The 21318-nt window shown below is 37.1% G+C and overlaps 2 protein-coding genes across 5 annotated transcripts in view; both read right to left on the reverse strand.

The window, feature by feature from the left end:
- Nucleotides 1-1542: 1542 nt before the first annotated feature.
- poglut3 (protein O-glucosyltransferase 3) lies at nucleotides 1543-15382 on the reverse strand. 2 transcript variants are annotated; one of them, XM_079835347.1, is made up of 9 exons: nucleotides 15070-15382; nucleotides 14925-14980; nucleotides 9835-10029; nucleotides 8079-8362; nucleotides 6608-6824; nucleotides 6321-6517; nucleotides 6019-6213; nucleotides 5763-5867; nucleotides 1543-2478 (listed from the first exon to the last, which is right to left on the reverse strand). In XM_079835347.1, coding segments are annotated over exons 1-9 (1392 nt in total). In that variant the 5' UTR covers nucleotides 15072-15382; the 3' UTR covers nucleotides 1543-2337. The 2 variants fall into 2 exon arrangements, with proteins under 2 accessions (XP_079691473.1, XP_079691472.1); XM_079835346.1 differs by having other exon boundaries at nucleotides 14925-15382.
- A 261-nt stretch (nucleotides 15383-15643) lies between these two features.
- tmprss15 (transmembrane serine protease 15) overlaps nucleotides 15644-21318 on the reverse strand; it is a 30117-nt gene continuing 24442 nt past the window's right edge. For 2 of the 3 annotated variants that reach the window (XM_079835343.1, XM_079835342.1), the window contains exons 21-24: nucleotides 21084-21265; nucleotides 19860-19955; nucleotides 19619-19758; nucleotides 15644-16138 (exon numbers count right to left, since the gene is read on the reverse strand). In XM_079835343.1, coding sequence (XP_079691469.1) covers nucleotides 15935-16138; nucleotides 19619-19758; nucleotides 19860-19955; nucleotides 21084-21265 — 622 coding nt within the window. In that variant the 3' untranslated portion in view covers nucleotides 15644-15934. The remainder of the gene's footprint in view (nucleotides 16139-19618; nucleotides 19759-19859; nucleotides 19956-21083; nucleotides 21266-21318) is intronic. The other variant, XR_013817936.1, reaches the window with a different exon arrangement.

The following is a 21318-nucleotide window of genomic DNA, read 5'->3' on the forward strand; positions in this document are numbered from 1 at the left end:
GATCGGGGGGGAAGGGCCTTAGTCAGGGAGGTGACCAAGAACCTGATGGTCGCTTTGACAGAGCTCCAGTGTTTCTCTGTGGAGAGAGGAGAACCTTTCAGAAGAACAACCATCTCTGAGGCACTCCACCAATAAGGCCTGTATGGTAGAGTGGCCAGACAGAAGCACATGTAAAAGTAAAAGGCACATGACAAGCCAGCCTGGAGTTTGTCAAAAGGCACTTGAAGGACTCTCAGACCATGAGAAACTAAATTCTCTGGTCTGATGAAACAAAGATTTAACTCTTTGGCCTGAATGGCAAGTGTCACGTCTAGAGGAAACCAGGCACTGTTCATCACCTGGCCAATACCATCCCTACAGTGAAGCATGGTGGTGGCAGCATCATGCTGTGGGGGTGTTTTTCAGCGGCAGGAACTGGGAGACTAGTCAGGATTGAGGGAGAGATGAATGCAGCAATGTACAGAGACATCCTTGATGAAAACCTGCTCCAGAGTGCTCAGGACCTCAGACTGGGGCGAAGGTTCATCTTCCAACAGGACAACGACTTGAACCCCATTGAACATCTCTGGAGAGATCTGAAAATGGCTGTGTAATGACATCCAACCTGATGGAGCTTGAGAGGTCCTGCAAAGAAGAATGGGAGAAACTGCCCAAAAATAGGTGTGCCAAGCTTGTAGCATCATACTCAAAAAGACTTGAAGCTGTAATTGGTGCCAAAGGTGCTTCAACAAAGTATTGAGCAAAGGCTGTGAATACTTACAGTATGTACATGTGATTTATTTATTTTTTTCATTTTTTATAAATTTGAAAAGATTTCAAACAAAATTCTCACGTTTTCATTATGGGGTATTGTTTGTAGAATTTTGGGGAAAATGATTAATTTAATCCATTTTGCAACAAGGCTGTAACATAACAAAATGTGGAAAAAGTGAAGCGCTGTGAATACTTTCTGGATGCACTGTAGCTATACATGGAAAACACTTGGTCATGAATGGTGAGAATTAGGTATGAATGGAGATGAGATCTTTATGCCAGCCTAGCAAACAGTGTAACATAAAATCATATTACCTCAGGTACGCGCTGAGGTCTTGCTTCAGTGAAAAAGACCAATGCTGTTTTTATTCCACTAATGTTATATTGATTATGTCAGCTAAATTCACTGTTAGATTAGATCGATAACACTAGCTAGATTCACTCGAAACAAAGCATGCTGAGGACATCTGCTGGTTAAAGCTGTGTAAATGCAACAAGAACAGAGCTCTGAAGGGCTCATCTGCCCTAATCACTTCAAAGGGTTTACCCTCCAGAGTGAGAGCTTCCAATGGATGAAGGGTGTAGGAGGCAAAAAACTGTTCACTGGAATGGACTTCTGGACTTCATCTTGCCCAGCCAATTAAGGAGGAGCTATTGTCGCACACTTGTGTACACAAAGACTCATGGAGTGTCCATCAGTTGTACCCTTCAAAATCCTTCAATCAATTTGACATAAATGATTACATAGAAAAATGTCAAAACACAATGAAAACAGTACACAGAGTTCTTAACTATGATTAAAGACAGTTTATTATGAAACAATAGTTTCATTTGAAAAAATCCTTGAGTTGACAAATGACAGTCCACTGTCACCTATATTACCACAGAAAATAGCAGTTTGGCACAAATGAACTTTGGAAACAATGGAATGTGTACAAGTTTAAGGCAAGCATGATTTACACTCAAGAATAGGAAGGCAAATATTTTTTGATGAGGTCCGAGACACAAACTCCACGTCATAGTCAAACTGACACTTATGTCACCAAAAGAGCAGTTCAGCCATTCATTCTGAGCCGTCACAATACAATGTTTGATCAACACGATGCGTTGATATGATAATGTTTATCAACCCTGCTTTCAATACTGATAAGTAATCCTAGTAAGAAAAGTAATCCTAGTCTGGACAAACAAGGGGAGTGAGGGGGTTGATTATCAACCTTTAATGCAACCTTAATCAAACGTTACATAGTTCTGTAATGAAATGCAAAATGTAAAATAAAGGCAGAAAAAGTGAGGAAATAAAATAATTTAAAACAAAGCGAGATTAATAGCTTAATGCACAGGTACATCAATAGTTATCTGCAGTCAGATAAACAAATTGTTAAACATTTCACTCCTAGCAAAACTCAAGTTAGCCTTCGTTCATCCTTCAAAAGTGTATCATTCCTTTATATGTATACAATACAACCACAAACCACTCGGATTCAGTGTCACTATTTGAATGGTTTTGTGCATTGTTTGAATGGTTTTAGACACTTGTTTCAGATGGAGTACTTTTATCAGTTAATCTTTGGTGGAACTTTGTCAGAGCTCGTCCTTCTGCTGAAGTCTCTGACCCTCTGATCTCCTCTCACAGTTACACAGCGCAGTGTGATCAGACGGCTGAGGCACCATTTCCATCTCAGGATGGACTAAAGGCTGAGTGCTCTGACGATTTGCGTAGGTCTGTAAAAGGACAGGGCACACAAACTGATTCAATTTACTACTTTTTCCATGTTAGCTGTACCCAGAAAAGTCTCCCCGATGACAGCTCCATGGATTTCGTTAAAACTACAGATCAAGCTTTTGGATTTTTGCATTACTGCTCACATACAAACGAATCGACTGGCACCCAAAACAGAAGTGCATTATTGGTGAAGTGACTGAAATAGATCAGACACATAATTATTTGTTACATTTAACAAATAATCCATATTACCCCTCACCCAACAAGTTGAGTTACTGTGGTAAGAAATACAAATCATCAAAATAAGAACGGTTTACAATGGTTTACAACTGGTCTAAATTCACTTTGAAACAAATAAATGTATCCATGTCTAATCATGTATCCAATATGTAATCATGTTCTTTTATATTCTTTTGCCTATGTATTACTAAACTCTTTAATTGAATGTTTTAGCCTTACATAGTTAATCAAGATCACATGTATATACCATGTTTGCTATCGATAATACATTATATGTTGTTCCTATGCAATTAGTATTATACGAATCTTTAATAGTTTCTCCATCAACACCCAATTATCCGACTTTTTGGGACTTTTTCGTATTCACTGTATCCCCCAGAGTTAGATAAGTCCATACATACCATTCTCATCTCCGTGCGTGCCATAACTCTGTCTGACGCACCCACCGCTAGCCTAGCTTAGCACAAAGACTGGAGGTAAACGGCTCCAGCTAGCCTACTGCTCAATAAGTGACAAAATAACACTACATTTTCCTATTTACATGTTGTGATGTGTATAGTTACATCGTGTACTAAGACCGACGTAAAATGAAAAGTTTCGATTTTCTAGACCGATATGGCTAGGAACTATTCTCTCATTCCTGCGTAATAATCAAGGAACTTTGCTGGCGTACCATGAGTGCAGCGGCGCAATGATATTACGCAGCACCTGAAAATAGGCTAACTTCCGTCAACATAACCAACGTGACAACCTGCTTGCACAGGGAGCGTGCTGGGGACTATTTTCAGGTGCTGCGTAATATCATTGCGCAATTTGCGCCGCTGCGCCCATTGTACGGCAAAAAGTTCCTTGATTACTACGCAGGAATGAGAGAATAGTTCCTAACCATATCGGCCAAGAAAAATGCAACTTTTCATTTTCTGTTGGTCTTAGTACACGATGTAACTATACACATCAAAACATGTAAATAGGAAAATGTTGGCTTTATTTTGTCACTTATTGAGCAGGCTAGCTGGAGCCATTTACCTCCAGTCTTTGTGCTAAGCTAGGCTAGTGGTGGGTGCGTCAGACAGAGTTATGGCACGGGATATGGTGAATAAGATAAAGTCCCAAAAAGTCGCTGTGTTCCTTTAAGCTAGTCCCAGACTAAAATGCATGTTTGAGCTGTTTTAACTGAAAGCAACTTGCATATCTTTAAATATGTCAGTGCCATTGTTTTGTCTCAAGATGCACATCAGCAGTGGTTAAAGTGGGATTTGGCAGGTGGGAGAACCCTCTAATTTTGTGTAGGTGCAACAGGGATAAATGACTCACGGTGGGGCAACATATTGAGTATCGTGGTATAGCAATACTTTTTGGGATACGTATCACAATACTTATTTACTTTATATTTTTATGATATATTATTAATTGAAAACAACCTGCACTGATATATCTAAAAATGTGTTCGTGCCATTGTTTTGTCTCAAAATGCACACATGCAATGTTTTTTTCTAAGGCATGTTTATAAAAGCCACTTAAATCCCCTAATTGAACTAAGGCCTAATCCTGGCTTAATATAAACCCTGTCTGTGAAAACAGGCCTTAATGTATCAACTAATGACTATGTTTGATACTTGCATGTCTCACCCATTTGAATAAAAGTGTCCTGATCCAATTTGTTGAGGGTTTAGTTGACCTTTGCTGAAGTAATCTTGGTGAGAGAGAACCAGTTTGAGTCAAAAGATCTTTGAAGAATGGAAAGACAAGGCCGTAGCCTGGCACATACTTATAGTTTGTTGAGGACTTTTCCTAGCTCATGTCATCTTCCCCATGACAGGTAGTAGTGGAAAACGGTGAAAACCGGGCAACTCGAAAAACCTGCAAACTCCACCTGCTTTGATCTTAGACTGGGGCCTGGTTTCACAGATGGGGCTTAGTTCAATTCGGACATTTCAGTAGCTTTTATAAACGTGCCTTAGAAAAAAACATTACTGATGTGCAGGGATTAAAGTAGTCCGGAACAGGACATATTTAACACATTATGAAGTAAAATATCTAGCTTCCGGCAGACCACCTTCTATTATTCAACTTACAAAGAAAGTGTAACTGACCCGACGTAGCCTAGAAATCAAGACGCACCATAGATCGGTCGTCTAGCAACTCTCCGCTGGCTTGCGAGCTGGAAAAACCAAACTCTAGTCAGGCCAATCACATCGTGTATAGACAAAACATAATGACGGCAGAGTTGCACTCGTAAACAAAGAAGCTGGCAAACAGCGGCCTTTCGAATCGGATTTGACCGCGACTCTGGAAGACTTCGAGTTCAGCTTTTCTTTGAGAAAAGAACAAAGAACGGCACTGAAGTCATTCTTAAGAAAGGAAGATGTGTTCGGAGTTTTGCCCACCGGATACGGCGAAAGTTTAATCTATCAACTAGCTCCGCTTCACCTTCTTCGGTGCTCTGGTTGGTTGTAGCGCTATCCTATTGCGAATTTGAAAGACAACCGTTTATCCCGCCCCTCGGATTGAGCCCTGCCAATGGTGAGTTCCCAGACCCAACATCTTGATGTGGGCTTGACGATGACTAGATATTTAAATTTATAACGTGTTAAATATGGATATTTTTCTTACACAAACCCATTGGTTCGCTTCATAAGGTCTTTATTAACCCCCCGGAGCCGTGTGGAGTACTTTTATAATTGATGGATGCACTTTTATGGACTGCCATTCACTCATTATAAAGCTTGGAAGAGCCAGGACATTTTTTTAATATAACTCCGATTGTATTTGTCTGAATGAAGAATGTCATATACACATAGGATGGCTTGAGGGTGAATAAATTATGGGATATTTTTCATTTTTGGGTGAACTATCCCTTTTATTGTGGAGTTATTGATCAGATACAATACGGTTTTAGTTGAAAAATATTACGTTTTATAAAGTTCAAGGGTCAAAACTGACCAGGCAATGCAAAAGCTGTCTGTAGTTTTTGAATGCATTAGGAGGCACTTTACATTTATCAATGAATTCTTCAGCATTTATTTAGTTGGCAGATTCTTACCTGAAAAACAGTGTAGTAGTAGCAGTAGAGTCTGTGAGGCTGAAGCAGATCTCTCACCACCGATTGTCCTGTTTTAGCTACGCCCTCTGCCTCTGTGTCATTGTTCTGTGTACATTGAACAATGTGTACATTAAACTTCTTTTGTTTTGCATATAATATATGGGTCTTTATTTTACAATTTTGTCATTGTGAAATGTAAATGTATGCTGTTACTGTACAAAGCTAATGTGCTCCAACATTAAGGACACTTATGTACCTTAGCCCATTTAATCTTCTCGACGAGGTCAGAAAGGTCCCTCTTCACTGGTATGTAGTGCACACCTGGTTTCAGATGTGTGTAGAAGTGTTCGTAGTACGGTGAATCCTGTTTTAAGACCAAGCTGTTGCCCAGCATCAGGTAAGGAAACCTATAGGCCGCTACTGTTCCATCCACATTCACCTGGTATTTGTACTAGAGATATTTCCAAGAGTAGAGCCATGCATGTCACAATTCCTAATCTGTATTATTTATTAAGCAGAGAAAAAGCATATCACAGTTTACTGAAGCCCATTACTTACCTTAAAAAATTCAAAGAAACCAACCAATGGTGCTTTTCCAAGTTCCTTCTCCCGTTCACGAAAGAAAAAAAAGGCTGTTATTCCCGCATCGATCAGCTCTGGATTTTCTTTGGACATGGTTACCAAACGCAAGCGTTCTTCTCGACTGTCCCGGCCTCTGAAGAACGCCTTATCCATTTTATCTGACCACACAGGACCTGGGAAACCCAATAAAGAAATCCAGAGAGGTGAGAAAGAAAAGTAAGCAAATATTGGACATTGGCAGGAGCTGACATTCAAAGAAGCACCTGTGTTCCCCTGGACTGACAGCAGGTCATTTGTTACGCCTCTCATCGCCTCTAAGGATGAGTGTGTGATGTCATATGTGGGAAGAATGATGTCCCGTGTGTCTGTGGAGCCGCACCATGAGATAATAGGCACTGGTCCAGGTTTGTCACTCACTTTCCTGTTCTCCATTGGCCAGTCTCCTACGTTAATATAAAATTCCACATCAGGCATTTTCACCTGGTGGAGACAGGACAGATATAACCATAAAATAGTTGATATGATATGTCCAATGAATCACCATAAAAAAGAATTTGGGACTCAAAAACTAATTTAAATCTGGAAATAAAGTTATTTTGGATTTTGGAAAATATACACAGAGATTATCAGTTTTTAACAATTACTACTTCAGAAAGTGCACTATTTTAGGTCACTAATCAGATAAATGTGTTACATTAACAAAAGGAGGACATATTAAGAATTTAGTACATTTCAAATATATTAAGTTTAATTATACCATAGTCTGTCTGAATACTCGATTCTGATTGGTTGGAAGGTGTGCAATAAAACCAGATTTCACTGAAGCACACAGACACATCACTCGCTCTGTTTTCACTGAAGCGCGCACACACACGTCACTCACACAAAGTGCTCGGAGATCGTGCACACACAAACAATCAGGAGCACAGAAACTTGTCATCAACGCTGGCCAGTGACTTTTAGTATTAAATTAACTTCACTACTCAATCGCAACATTATATTACTCAGCAAGATAGTATTAATGTTGCTGTTTTTAAAGTAATTAAACTCAAAGCTTCGTTGCTAGTAGAGAGACGCGACATAGATGCAGGTAATTCAAACAGCGCTCGCTCTCTCTCTCTCTCTCTCTCTCTCTCAATAGGCTAATTAATTCAAATAAATGTTATAATTCAATCAAATAAATGTAACCTTACAGCACTACTTTATCTCTGTGCTTCTGCTTGAAGAATGCTAGATCTAACGAGTGGTAGCTGACAAAAATCACCATCATTTTAACCCTTCCAGTCAGATGCAAACATAAATGACAGCTTTAAAGGTTCAGTGTGTAATATTTATGAGGATCTATTGACAGAAATGCAATAGAATATACATGTTTTTTTTTTTACATGTAACTATGTTTTCAGTGGAGTATAAAGACCTTAATGTACCGTTATGTTTTTATTACCTTAGAATGAGCCATTTCTATCTACATACACCACGGGTCCCCTTACAATGAAATCACCATTTTGCGCCATCAAGTTTCTACAGTAGCCCTAAACGGACAAACTTGTTACCGTTATACCATAATGATAATCAGGTTTTGACAGCATAAACTTTTTTGTCCACCAGAAAACCTGTGGCTATTGGTTTTCCAAATGTACTAGTCCCTCAGCATTTTCACTGACAAAAATTTTTGACATGAACTTTCTTTCTGAAAATTAGACTCAAAGGTAAGAAACAACCTCCATAGCTTACTTTTCGGGCGAGGGAGAGCAGTATCTCATCCGAGAACATCTTGAAATCGGTGTACTTGCCCAGCGAGCGCCGATGCACCTGGTTGTTTAAGATGGTATAGTGAATGAGTCCACCTCGCTTTGCAAAGCGCTTTGGAACCTCCTGCAAGAGCTGCTGAAGGTCAATAGATGGGAATGAACTGAAATCCTTTTGAATTTGGGGGTCTTCCTCTGGGCACTGCATAACCCTCTGCCACGCTGCCACATCGGACTCTGGACAATCACAGTATTCATGATAAACAGGACCTGATGGAATTAAAAAGATTTTATTATGGATATTATGAAAAACGGTTTAAAGAATTGCAGATTTTTTGAAAAAGAGTTTGTCTTTACATAATACTAATAGATGTACACTTTTGCATACTTTTAGAGGATACTTTTTAGGGAAATAATATACTTTAAAAGAATATACTTAAGTGAGAACTGAATGCAATGTTCCTAGACACTTAAAGGTGCACTGTGTAAATTTTAGCGGCATCTAACGGTGAGGTTACGAATTGCAACCGCTCACCCCTAACCCTTTCGAAACACATAGAGAAGCTACAGTGGCTGACACAAGATAAAGATGTTGTCGTCTGAGACAGCAGAGAGTAGCTAGCGCTCTGTAGAGCAGTTTGTCCGTTTAGGGCGACTTCACTGTAAGGGGACCAGCGGTGTGTGTAGATAGAAATGCCTCATTCTAAGGTAATAAAAACATATCTGTACATTATGTAAGGTCTTTATACACCACTGAAAACATAGTTATGTATATTATATTGCATCTGTCAATAGATCCTCAAAAATATTACATACTGCACCTTTAATTGTAATTGCATTATATTATAAAACATTTATAATTTAACATTTATATTTAAGTACATCTTTATATGTAATTTCATCATTACTTCTATTGTCTTTGAAATATGGTTAAAGTGTACTTTGCCATAAGCATTTATTTATAAAATACTTTTGTAATTTATATTGACACTCACATTTCATGTATTTAAATATATTTGTATTTGCACATTTGTAAGGATGAGGTTGCAATTTAGTACATTTAAACTATATTAACTTTAAATGTAATATTAACACACTCCAGTTACAATCATAATCAAGTACTTTACATGTGCTTTAGTATATTATTAAACACATCAAAATAAGTGTACTTCTATAACAGACAAAAAAAAAGAAAAAATGTTATTACAGTAATAAGTAACAGTGTAACTTACAGTGTAATATATAAGTAAATATATTACAGTGTCCTTGTTACATATGTTACATGTACTTACCATAGTAATAACTGCATAAGTAAATTATGCATAACTACATGCTACTAACCCTCAACCAAATCCTAATCCTATAGTAAGTACATGTTGTTAATTAATATTACTCTGTACATAATTGTATAATTACACTGTAACAACGACACCTTAATTTTTACCAAAAATTTTAATTTTAAAGTAAATGTTTTTATTTGACATTACTACAAAGTGAGTGTGTACTTAGTAGTGTACTTAAGTGTGTAAAGAATCATTAACGTGTACTCTTTAAGTACACTTAAGTAGCCTATTATATATATGTTTTTTTTTATATAGATTGAAGTACACTATAAGTGCACATTCAACACAACTATCGTAATTATGTGTAATCTTACTACAAGTGCGAAAGCAAAATATAAAGTTTGGCTGGGTAAAATTAAGCCTATGGACCACATCTATCAATGTCCAGAAAAACTTTACCCCTAAGAGTGTATGGTGACTCTGCCACTGGCTTGTCTTGATACAAAACTTCAATCTTCAAACCCTTCAAAGAACTTCCATAGAGGCGGTATCTGACGAGCAGGGAGCCGTCGCCCCGATCCAATGGTGCTGGGACATGGATACGAAGATACTCCTTTTCCAATGAGGATATCTCCACTTTGAAAGAATCTTTAACTAAAAAGAAATTAAACAGTAAGCATAAAGTGAGCAAGAAAAGAAAATGACACGCACAGGTTTGAACTAAACATACTGTAGCTTTCCGTCAATCTACATGGAAAAAAACCTCAAAATGTATTTGCATTGATTATTACTAATATTTTAGTAAACACTGGACATTGTGCATTACTGCAACAGCAATCTTACAAGTCTGGAAATCCTTAATAATAATAAAAACCATTCAAAACACATACAAACCCCATCACATTATATAGTGTAAAACACAACAGTAGAACATGCACTGTAAAATGTAACTTGGATGTTTGAGTCATTTCAACTTAAATTACATTAACCCTCTGGTGCTCTTCGGTCATTTCTGACCGGAAAATGTTCTGTTTTGAAATGTGACTGTTTTGGTGACTTTTCTTGCATTAGGTATGTAAACACGCAAAAAAATTGGGGTCATGATTCGAGCATGCTAATTGGTCGTATAACAAAAAAAAAACGTTCATTGTCTTCGGTACGGTGGCCGAGAGAGCTCAACGTGCTGCAAATGAAGAAAACACATGCAAATAGAAAAAACACCAGCAAATAAAGAAAATATCTTCATCAGTTTTACAGCACATGCGCTGCAAAAGTTCACAACACGTGCAAATAGAGAAACGCGCTGCAAAAGTTCACAACACGTGCAAATAGAGAAACGCTGCAAAAGTTCACAACACGTGCAAATAGAGAAACGCGCTGCAAAAGTTCACAACACGTGCAAATAGAGAAACGCGCTGCAAAAAGTCCACAACACATTCAAATAGAGAAACGCGCTGCAAAAGTTCACAACACGTGCAAATAGAGAAACGCGCTGCAAAAAGTCCACAACACATTCAAATAGAGAAACGCGCTGCGAAAGTTCACAAAACATGCAAATAGAGAAACGCGCTGCAAAACTTCACAACATGCAAATACAAAAACGCAGCTGCAAATAGGCCTGCTCATATAATGCACATACGATCAGAATGTTAAAATAAACAAACAAACACCTTTCAGGTGCATACCCCACCGAAGACTAATGTTCGTCAATTGTTGGTGTTCCCTTAACACTTTCGTTTTGGTATGCCAGTCCCGGCGCCAGGACAAACGATTTGGGGTATTATTTTGTGTTAAAAAATATTATTAATAAATTATTAATGAAATGTGACTGTTTTGGTGACTTTTCTTGCATTAGGTATGTAAACACGCAAAAAAATTGGGGTCATGATTCGAGCATGCTAATTGGTCGTATAACAAAAAAAAAACGTTCATTGTCTTCGGTACGGTGGCCGAGAGAGCTCAACGTGCTGCAAATGAAGAAAACACATGCAAATAGAAAAAACACCAGCAAATAAAGAAAATATCTTCATCAGTTTTACAGCACATGCGCTGCAAAAGTTCACAACACGTGCAAATAGAGAAACGCGCTGCAAAAGTTCACAACACGTGCAAATAGAGAAACGCTGCAAAAGTTCACAACACGTGCAAATAGAGAAACGCGCTGCAAAAGTTCACAACACGTGCAAATAGAGAAACGCGCTGCAAAAGTTCACAACACGTGCAAATAGAGAAACGCGCTGCAAAAAGTCCACAACACATTCAAATAGAGAAACGCGCTGCAAAAGTTCACAACACGTGCAAATAGAGAAACGCGCTGCAAAAAGTCCACAACACATTCAAATAGAGAAACGCGCTGCGAAAGTTCACAAAACATGCAAATAGAGAAACGCGCTGCAAAACTTCACAACATGCAAATACAAAAACGCAGCTGCAAATAGGCCTGCTCATATAATGCACATACGATCAGAATGTTAAAATAAACAAACAAACACCTTTCAGGTGCATACCCCACCGAAGACTAATGTTCGTCAATTGTTGGTGTTCCCTTAACACTTTCGTTTTGGTATGCCAGTCCCGGCGCCAGGACAAACGATTTGGGGTATTATTTTGTGTTAAAAAATATTATTAATAAATTATTAATAATAAATATTTTTTTTTTTATAATTTACTTGATTGTATGACTCAAATCCCAATTAATTATTCACTGCAGAAAGTGAAACTAAGTCAGCGATGCAAGCTCTTCTTCAACTTGTTCTGATAACACTATTTAACCTGAATGTATTAATATTTCCCTTGTGGCCCGTAGTTAAAAGAAATTAGAACAGATAGGTGTTATACAAGTTTTTTTTTTTAATGAGGAGTTAGCTAGTCTTATTACAGCGCGTCAGTTATGTGATGCACTATAAATTATTGTAGTGCAAATTAAAACATTAATTTAACTCTAAAAGTAGCCTAATCATCATCATCATCATCATCATTCAGATCATTGCAGAAAGGGCCAGTTCGCCGGACCTGGAATGTGTTGCACCGCGTATTTGCATGTGTTGTGGACTTCTTGCTGCGCGTTTCTCTATTTGCATGTGTTGTGAGTAGGCCTATTTGCAGCGTTTCTCTATTTGCATGTGTTGTGAATTTTGCAACGCGTTTCTCTATTTGCATGTTGTGAGTAGGCCTATCTGCAGTGTTTCTCTATTTGCATGTGTTGTGAACTTTTGCAACGCGTTTCTCTATTTGCATGTGTTGTGAACTTTTTGCAGCACGTTTTTGTATTTGCATGTGTTGTGAACTTTTGCAGCACATGTGTTGTCAAACTAAAGAAGATGTTTTTTCTATTTGCATGTGTTTTCTTCATTTGCAGCACGTTGAGCTGTCTCGGCCACCGTAGCACGGTCATAAATGACCGACCATAGGAAATGAATGGGAAATCGGCAAAAACACAAAAATTCACAGAATATTTGTTTGTACAATCTACAAATCAGCCACAATGCTGAAAAAAAGTACACAGCAGTAAAGGGGTGACACTCTAAAACATCAAGAGTGTGATATTGACACATCCACTCACACACACACGCAACGCACACTTATACACACACACCTATGAAAAACTGAGCCTATGAACCACATTTGGAATTTTTTTAAATAACAGTTTCATCTGAAAAATATGAAACTTGGTGACTTTTCTAGCATTAGGTATGTTAACACACAAAAAAATTGAGGGCATGATTCAAGCATGCTAAGTGGTCGTAAAAAAAATACTCCCACTTGTGCTCTTCCGTCAAAAATGACACCATTGGAAATGAATGGGAAATCTGCAAAAACACAAAAATCTATATTTCTAACAAAAAAAATATCTAAAACTTTATAATAAATAGTCTTTGAGATTTTTTAAATATATATTCAAATCCATCAAAAAAAATCATTAAATGTGTTCAAAACAGAACTAGGGAATTCTCAAGCCTCTCCATAGAGACCTCTAGTGATTACACCCGTTGCATGATTTCTTAAATAATTCCAAAAGAGGGCGCTAATCTGCCTTCAAAAAAACTATATTTTGAAGGCCTAGTCTCTATTTTAACCTGAAATACTGCAATAAAAAAAAAAAAAATTACTAAACAATTTTTGTATAATTTTCAATGGCAAAAATAGACCATAATAATTGTATAAATATTAAAAAATCCCATCAAATCATCTCAAAATACAAAATTAAAAAGAAAAATAAATTGCATTGGTTTTACTGGGGTGGAGGTAGTTAAATTTGTAGGTGTCCTAAACGAAGAGCAACAGAGGGTTGAACTTAAATTTGGACTTTTCGACTTAAATTAGTTGAATCTTGTAATAAAAAAAAAGATGAAAATTGCTTGACTTTATTTTGTTGAATTAAAGCAAGGTAAAAACATGTAATAACTAATTTATCATATACTTTTTTCAGTGTACATTCAAACATTAGAAATGTCACAAAACTTTAAAGCCGCCATATGTAATGTTTCGCCACTAGAGGTCGCTTATTCAAAACAAAGGCATAGCTTGATGACGCCTGGATTTTGCAGAGCTTTTATTATGCCGCAGACAAACGCTTCCGCTTCTTCTGTTCATGCATATGTGGGGTTCTGTTCATGCATACTTGTTGCACACTGCAATAAGCTAGATTGATATTAGGCAGGTCTTATTGTTTAAATCTCTTTTTCTTGATTTACCACGAGGTAAATCAAGAAAGAGATTTAAACAATAAGACCAACCGTGTTGAGTTATATAACAATGATTCATTTTCTGCCGATAAATGTATCCGAACAGTTGCTCACCTGTCTAATAAAACGGAAATCAAGGGTAACGCGGGTATGATGTCAATGATAGGCGATGCATGGACATGGTCCGTGTCCTGGTTAAAATTGCTTATTTCTCTGGATTTAAACATTCTTGGAAACATTTTGGGATAATGTACGTACACAAATCAACAAAATATATAACATTGTTCTAGTGGTTTTTGGATATTTTAATCCAAAAATACTACATATTGTGACTTTGTTTTGGATAGCTCCCTTGATATGATCCATCTCATTTCCAAGAGATATTTTTATATATGATCAGTGTTGGGTAACTCTAGAAAAGTAATTAATTACTAGCTACGTACTAATACTAAACTAGCTCTTTATCAGTTTAATTAGATTACTGTACTAATTACTCCCTCTAAAATGAATTGCATTACTTATTACTTTCTAAATAGCAACCTCGACAAGCTGAACAATACAAGGAAACTGCTCTTTTAAGACTTTCAGTTAACAGCATAAATTATTCTTGAACTGACCAAAGTGTGTAAAGGGAGGTTACATTGAAAAAAATATATAAAAATTTAACATTAAATGTTGATGTTAAATCCAATGTCCTATATAATTAGAACAGTCTATACATTATTTAATGCAATTACACCAGAAGTAACTAATTAAATTACAGAAAAATAAGAGTAATCCCTTACTTATAACTTTTTTTTAATGGAAAAGTAATTAAATCACAGAAATTAGATTACTTTGTTGATTATATATTTGCATTCTTACCAGGAGAGACAGTGATGTTTTCTCCTTGTGAATCGACCGTCTGAATGAAGAAGTACCTGACAGGAAGCACAACATCAGGATTCAGTCCAGGACCCCACACGAGACATTTACCCGGATTAATATCAATACTTTGGCAAAAGCCTACATTTAAAGCTGTAGTAATGACCAGGGCGAAGGCAGCATTTGGCACAACCGCAAAAGCGTTTCTAATGTTTATATGAGGGATCATTTTATCTGCTGTTCCTGTCGCTGAGCAAGCGGGACTTAAAAAGGGACTGAATTACAGCTAAAGTTCCCTACTAAGCTGCTAAGAATGTATTGTCATGGTTAGTACGGACGTTTTTTGCATTTCCTTGTTTTATAGACCCGGACTTGTTGCATTAAGGTAGAAAATAGGGTGGCTTTTGAGTGTGGCGCTTGAGTGGCGGTGCGCCTCGATAATAAATCCGGCGAGTTTCAAAAACTATTCAAGAGTTCCGGATCTTATGAGAATGGAAGTATATAATGTAGTCAATGCAGTTCATTTTAATAGTGCTTCATGCAAAATCATATACTGTAATAAAATGACATTGGCCTATTTTTTTTTTATTATTAAATTGTATTTTATAGGTGAACATTTACTTCTTAGATGAAGCAGCACATTTCTAACTTTATTCACCTGACTTTTTTCATAATTTTGTATTTCACTCAGAGCAAATGAAAAAGCTTTACAAAACATTACAAGAAATAAAGTCTTTATTTAAGATACACTGTAAAACAACTGCTGCAAAATACATTAATAATATTTCAATAAATAATTAAACTTCAAAACACAATTGAATCCCAAATTAACATTACAGTTGTTATTTATATTTCAAAGCTATTTATAATATCACATTTGGGTTGGCTGAATATTACTGACTGGTTACTAGCAAATATATATTCCTTCATTATTCTCATTTACATTTTATAGCAATGACAATACAGTGCACAATGTCCAGAAGCCCATGGAAATCAAGAAAACTATCGATTTAAGACATAACATCACTATATTCGTATAACCCCTTCCAGTCTGAATAGAGCCGTCGGTTCTCTACTACCCAGTCAACAAACTGACTGACGCGAGCATATGCTCCAGGCCGCTGGGGTCGTCCACAGCCGATACCGAAAGATGTCGCCCCCACAAGAACCCAATGGCCAGCCTCTTCACACATCAGCGGACCTCCAGAGTCCCCCTGGCAAGAGCCAACAAAATATGCCAATACGTTAAAAAAATAACAATAATATTGCAAAAACATTTCCCTTTAATGATAAAAAATATTTTAACAGGTGACAGGCGGTTAACATGTATGGAAGTTTCGCAACATCCAAAATCATATACCGTGGGTACTACATTTGAATATTAACGTACGACCGTTATAAAGCTATGTTCTATATAGTATGAATGTGTGTAGTATGAATGAAATTCCAAAGTGATATCCGCCATGTTGTTACAGTGTTGGGGGTAATGCATTACAAGTAACTTGAGTTACGTAATCAGATTACTTTTTACTTAACTAGTAAAGTAACACATTACTTTTCAATTTACAACAAAATATCTGAGTTACTTTTTCTATTTACTATCATTTAATTGCACAAATATACTTAATGTGTTTAAATCTCACTTTTAACCAATGTCTTCGCTGCTGACCTTCGATGATCCACTTCAACCATTTTACTAATAACCCAGACAGCAACATAATGTTGGCCCAGATCTGGCCCACATCTGGTACGCATTGAATCCACATGTACCAGATGTGGGCCAGATCTGGGCCAACACTATGTTGCCGTCTGGGAAGCAATGACTTTAAAAAAAAGAAAAAAGAAACCTAACTTTGAAGTTTATCTAATGTTGAACTTTTTTCTCCTGCATTTTATTCTTCTGTAATTCACAATAGCAGCAAATCTGAAAGATTTGTATGAGCTGCGCCCTCTACTGTACAGGCATGAATTTACATTTTCTTCAGCACACGGCTTATTCGTGTCACTTTTGGTGTGATAGGACCTTTACATTTGCCTAGAATAGAACTTCTTTTGTTGTTATTAAAAAAAACAAAACAAGCAAGCCCAACCCAGGTGAGAAAAAGTCATTTAATTCATTTAAGTCATTTGCAATGCATTACTTTCCATAAAAAGTCATTAACATAATTAGTTACTTTTTAAGGGTAAAATATTATAATAATTAAATATTATAAAAAAACTAATTTTAAGGGTACACAATATTGTAATGCATTACTTTTAAAAGTAACTTTCCCCAACACTGCTGTCAAATGACCTACAGCATCAGTTGTGTTCACTTCCATTCATAAATCTCCTCCTGTGGCCTCATGGGACAGGAACGTGTCCATTGAATGCACACTTCAGAATCCCGCTGGAAGTATTAGGTCAGGGTTTCCCAAACCGGGGTTCGGGAACCCCTGAGGGTTCGCGAGGGAATTTCAGGGGGTTCGTAAGTTGATGACAAGCAATTAATTAACCCTCGTGTATTGTTCAAATTCACTACCCTTTCGTTATGTTCGGGATGAAAACATCCACTAAATTAAACTGCTGTAAAAATGTATCAGATACATTTCAATTTTTTTGCATGAATCTGTTAATCAACCTCAGTCCTGATCAAAACTACTAAATGTTTTTAAAAAATCCAGGATTTTTACTCTTTAACGGCCAAGTTCATAAATTATGTCACAGATTTGGGGAAAAAAAAAACACACAACATGACTATTTTCAAATTTCAATATAAAAAGTGATTGTGGACTGGATTTTTTTAACCTTTTAATCACAGCCTTGGACATGTGAAAGATTAGTAACAAAATTGGCTTTGATGCATTGTTAGTTTTTGTGCAGCTTCAGATTTTAATTTTTTCTCCCTCATTACCTGTTCGTGGCTGTTTTTGCCCCATTGACTTCCATTATAACAAAATGTTTTGATTGCAAAGTCATGACACCATATAATCATTCTTGATTGTTGGTGGTTTTCCCTGTTGGGAAGAGGTCAAATTTGACATTTTTACAGTTGATCACCAGGTGGCACCATTAACCCTTTAGATAGGCCTGTGCTAAAAAAAAATGCTGTATTACTGTTACTACAAATAAAGCTCTTTCTGATTTTGCTATGTTACTATCTTGACAAAATAGTTTTGTCTCTGAGGCATGGTAAAACATGTTACTCGCGGTAAATCAAGAAAACTAAGAAGACTAACTGTGCGTTCACACCGCCGCCGGCGAGAGCGTCAAACTTCGCTCTGGCCGCCCTGCCAACGACGCTGTAGAAAGATTTGTGGACGCGCTACCGCTCTGACGTAGATCGAATACTTGGTCTTTATTTAAACATTATTTAAAGGGGCTGCAAAGCAAACAATCATGTTGTTCAGCCTTTGTGCAAACTGAGCACAGGTAGGGTATAATCGTATAAGAAAACCTCATGAAATCATTTAAATGTGAAAGTTAAAAAAAAACTGATCGATTGAAAGAACTTAACATTTTTGCTAACGAAATAAACCAATTAAAAGCCATTTGTGTGGTGTGGCTTTTGTGTTCATGGTTAAGTGCTAGTATAATTTCAACATGCAGTTTATAGGAGACGTTTACTAGCATTGGTCTATAATTAACATTAATTTGTGTACAGCCTACATTACAATAACTGTCCTGGATGAAGTGCAGGATTAATGCAATTGGTCAAATCGGTGTTGTTTTGAGCAAATTAATTGTATTCCCGCTGAAAAACAAGCGTTCTAGAGCGAAAATGTTGCCTATAAATAGTGTCACGCGCCTTCTTATCAAACCCCCCACCGCAATGTTCAACCACTCCTCCATTTTGCTTGGGAACTAATGTGGTCAGAACCAAAGTTTCCAGGACAGCGTTCTCTAAAATCCTCTCAAACGGAGCACGTCTACATTCCGATTGGTTGCCGTCAAACCGCGTCATAGCTCATTACCATAAAATTGAGCTGATTTCAACTCTTCTCTACGGCCAAATCGTCCAAGACGCTCCGCGCCGCTCCGCTCTCGCCGGAGCTTGCCACCGGCTCCCATTGAAAATGAATGACTTCCGGCCACTTTGACACTCTCGCCGGCGGCGGTGTGAACGCACAGTAACTGTGTTGAGCTGTATAACAATGATTAGTTTTCTGCCGATGAATGTATCCAAACAGTTGCTCACCTGTCTAATAAAACGCATAATATATTAAAGCGCGGATTCTACGGAAGTAAAAAAGTAAATAGGGGGTAACACGGGTATGATGTCTGTGTCCAGGTTAAAACTGCTGATTTCTCTGGATTTAAATGTTGTTGGAAACATTTGGGATAATGCAAGAACTAAAGTCAACAAAATATATAACATTGTGGTTTTTGGATATATTGTGACTTAAACTCGCAATTCTGTTTTGCGATAAAAATTCTCAATTACCCTTCTTTTTTTTTAATTCTGTGGTGGAAACAAGCTTTTATAATGTCTGAGAAAAAGCCAGAAGTGTGCGATATAAACATGCAAATCTGATCTTTATTTCTCACAGTGAACTTGCAATGGCAAGTAAAAGGTCAGAATTGTGAGTTTGTGTAACATGTTGATGTTTGACAATCAATAAAATGATTTGTTCACTATTCTTGATGTAATTAAATAAACAAAAAAAGAAAATAAACAGGAGAACATACTATATACCAATTAAAAATGTACCCACCTTACAGGAGTCCACCGCACCTTCAGCATACCCAGCACACAGCATGCGCTCTGTAATGTTGTACTCAGGCAGCCATTCCTGACACTGAGTGTTGCTTAAAAGGGGCACAACAGCTTCCTGTAACACATTAGCTATGTTGCCTGGAGATCAAAAACAGAAATATACACGACCATCCAAAAGATGATAAACTCAACAAAAAAAACTTGGAATAGGAAGGATGCAGAAAATGTGTATATCTGACCATTTTCAGACAGCAATCCCCAACCAGCAATAAAACACTCTCTCCCTTCTTCAATCTGTGCTCCAGGATCTGGTAGGCAGATGGGCTGAATGTAATCTGGAAGAATTTTTTTTTTAATGCTTGGCAGATAATTCCTTACAAATCTCACAACAAAATATGTACAAATCAGTTTACATTGTTCTGAAATATATCTCTGTAAGTAGTGGTACAGCTAACAACTGCAAAAGCCAATGTTAAAGGTGCGATGGATGGATGGATGGATGGATGGATGGATGGATGGATGGATGGATGGATGGATGGATGGATGGATGGATGGATGGATGGATGGATGGATGGATGGATGGATGGATGGATGGATGGATGGATGGATGGATGGATGGATGGATGGATGGATGGATGGATGGATGGATGGATGGATGGATGGATGGATGGATGGATGGATGGATGGATGGATGGATGGATGGATGGATGGATGGATGGATGGATGGATGGATGGATGGATGGATGGATGGATGGATGGATGGATGGATGGATGGATGGATGGATGGATGGATGGATGGATGGATGGATGGATGGATGGATCTATCCATCTATCTATCAAAATATAATTTATACTTTTTTATTTAGATTTTTGGGTGAAATATAACTTTTACAAAATATATCTGACAAACATGTTCCCCTTCATTATGGCCACCATGTTGAGATCACATGACCATCCTATTATATATAATTTTAACTGCAAAATGGAAAAATCATGGATGACAAAGGGCCTACGTGTACACTACCGTTAAAAAATTGGAGGGTTATGTTTTTGAAAAAAATCTTGGTGCTGAACGGTAATATTGAGAAATATCATTACAATTTAAAACAATATTTTCTATTTTAACATATTTAAAATGTGTATTTATTCCTGTGACGGCAAAGCTGTATTTTCAGCATAATTACTCCAGTCTTCAGTGTCACATGATCCTTCAGAAATCCTTCTAATATTCTGATTTGCTGAAGAAACATTTCTAATTATTATCAATGTTGAAAACGGTTGTGCTGCTTAATATTTTTGTGGAAACCGTTATACATTTTTTTCAGGATTCTTTGAAAAATCCAAAGTTCAAAAGATCAATATTTAGTGGAAATAGAAATCTTTTGTAGCTATAAATGTCTTTAGCATATAAAACATTGAATAAAAACAAACATCTGTAGAAGGAAAGTGTTTAGTCCACGTACCTGTGTAGTTGACAGGTGTCTGTAAATGCATAAGGGCAAAGTCCGACTCCTTTGTTATCCTGTTATAGCGCTTGTGCATGATAATCTGATCTATTAGATGGACTTGTTTGTTAGGGTTATCCGTCCCAAACTGAGAGTGAAGACCCAACACAGCTGCCCAGTTTGACAGGTGGACATTTTTTCTACGGGATCGAAATATAATTTAGTCTCTTAGTGTGTGTTTTTTACAGTACAA

The sequence above is a fragment of the Gobio gobio genome (assembly GCF_949357685.1).
Source record: "Gobio gobio genome assembly, chromosome: 14".
NCBI classification, from domain to species: domain Eukaryota; kingdom Metazoa; phylum Chordata; class Actinopteri; order Cypriniformes; family Gobionidae; genus Gobio; species Gobio gobio.

Coding starts and splice junctions, on each gene's coding strand:
- poglut3 (XM_079835346.1), bottom strand. CDS start 15,153: ATGATCCCTCATATAAACATTAGAAACGCTTTTGCGGTTGTGCCAAAT. Junction 8,363..9,834: donor GTCACCATACACTCTTAGGG/GTAAAGTTTTTC, acceptor TAATTCCATCAG/GTCCTGTTTATCATGAATAC. Junction 6,825..8,078: donor TGCTCTCCCTCGCCCGAAAA/GTAAGCTATGGA, acceptor TGTCTCCACCAG/GTGAAAATGCCTGATGTGGA.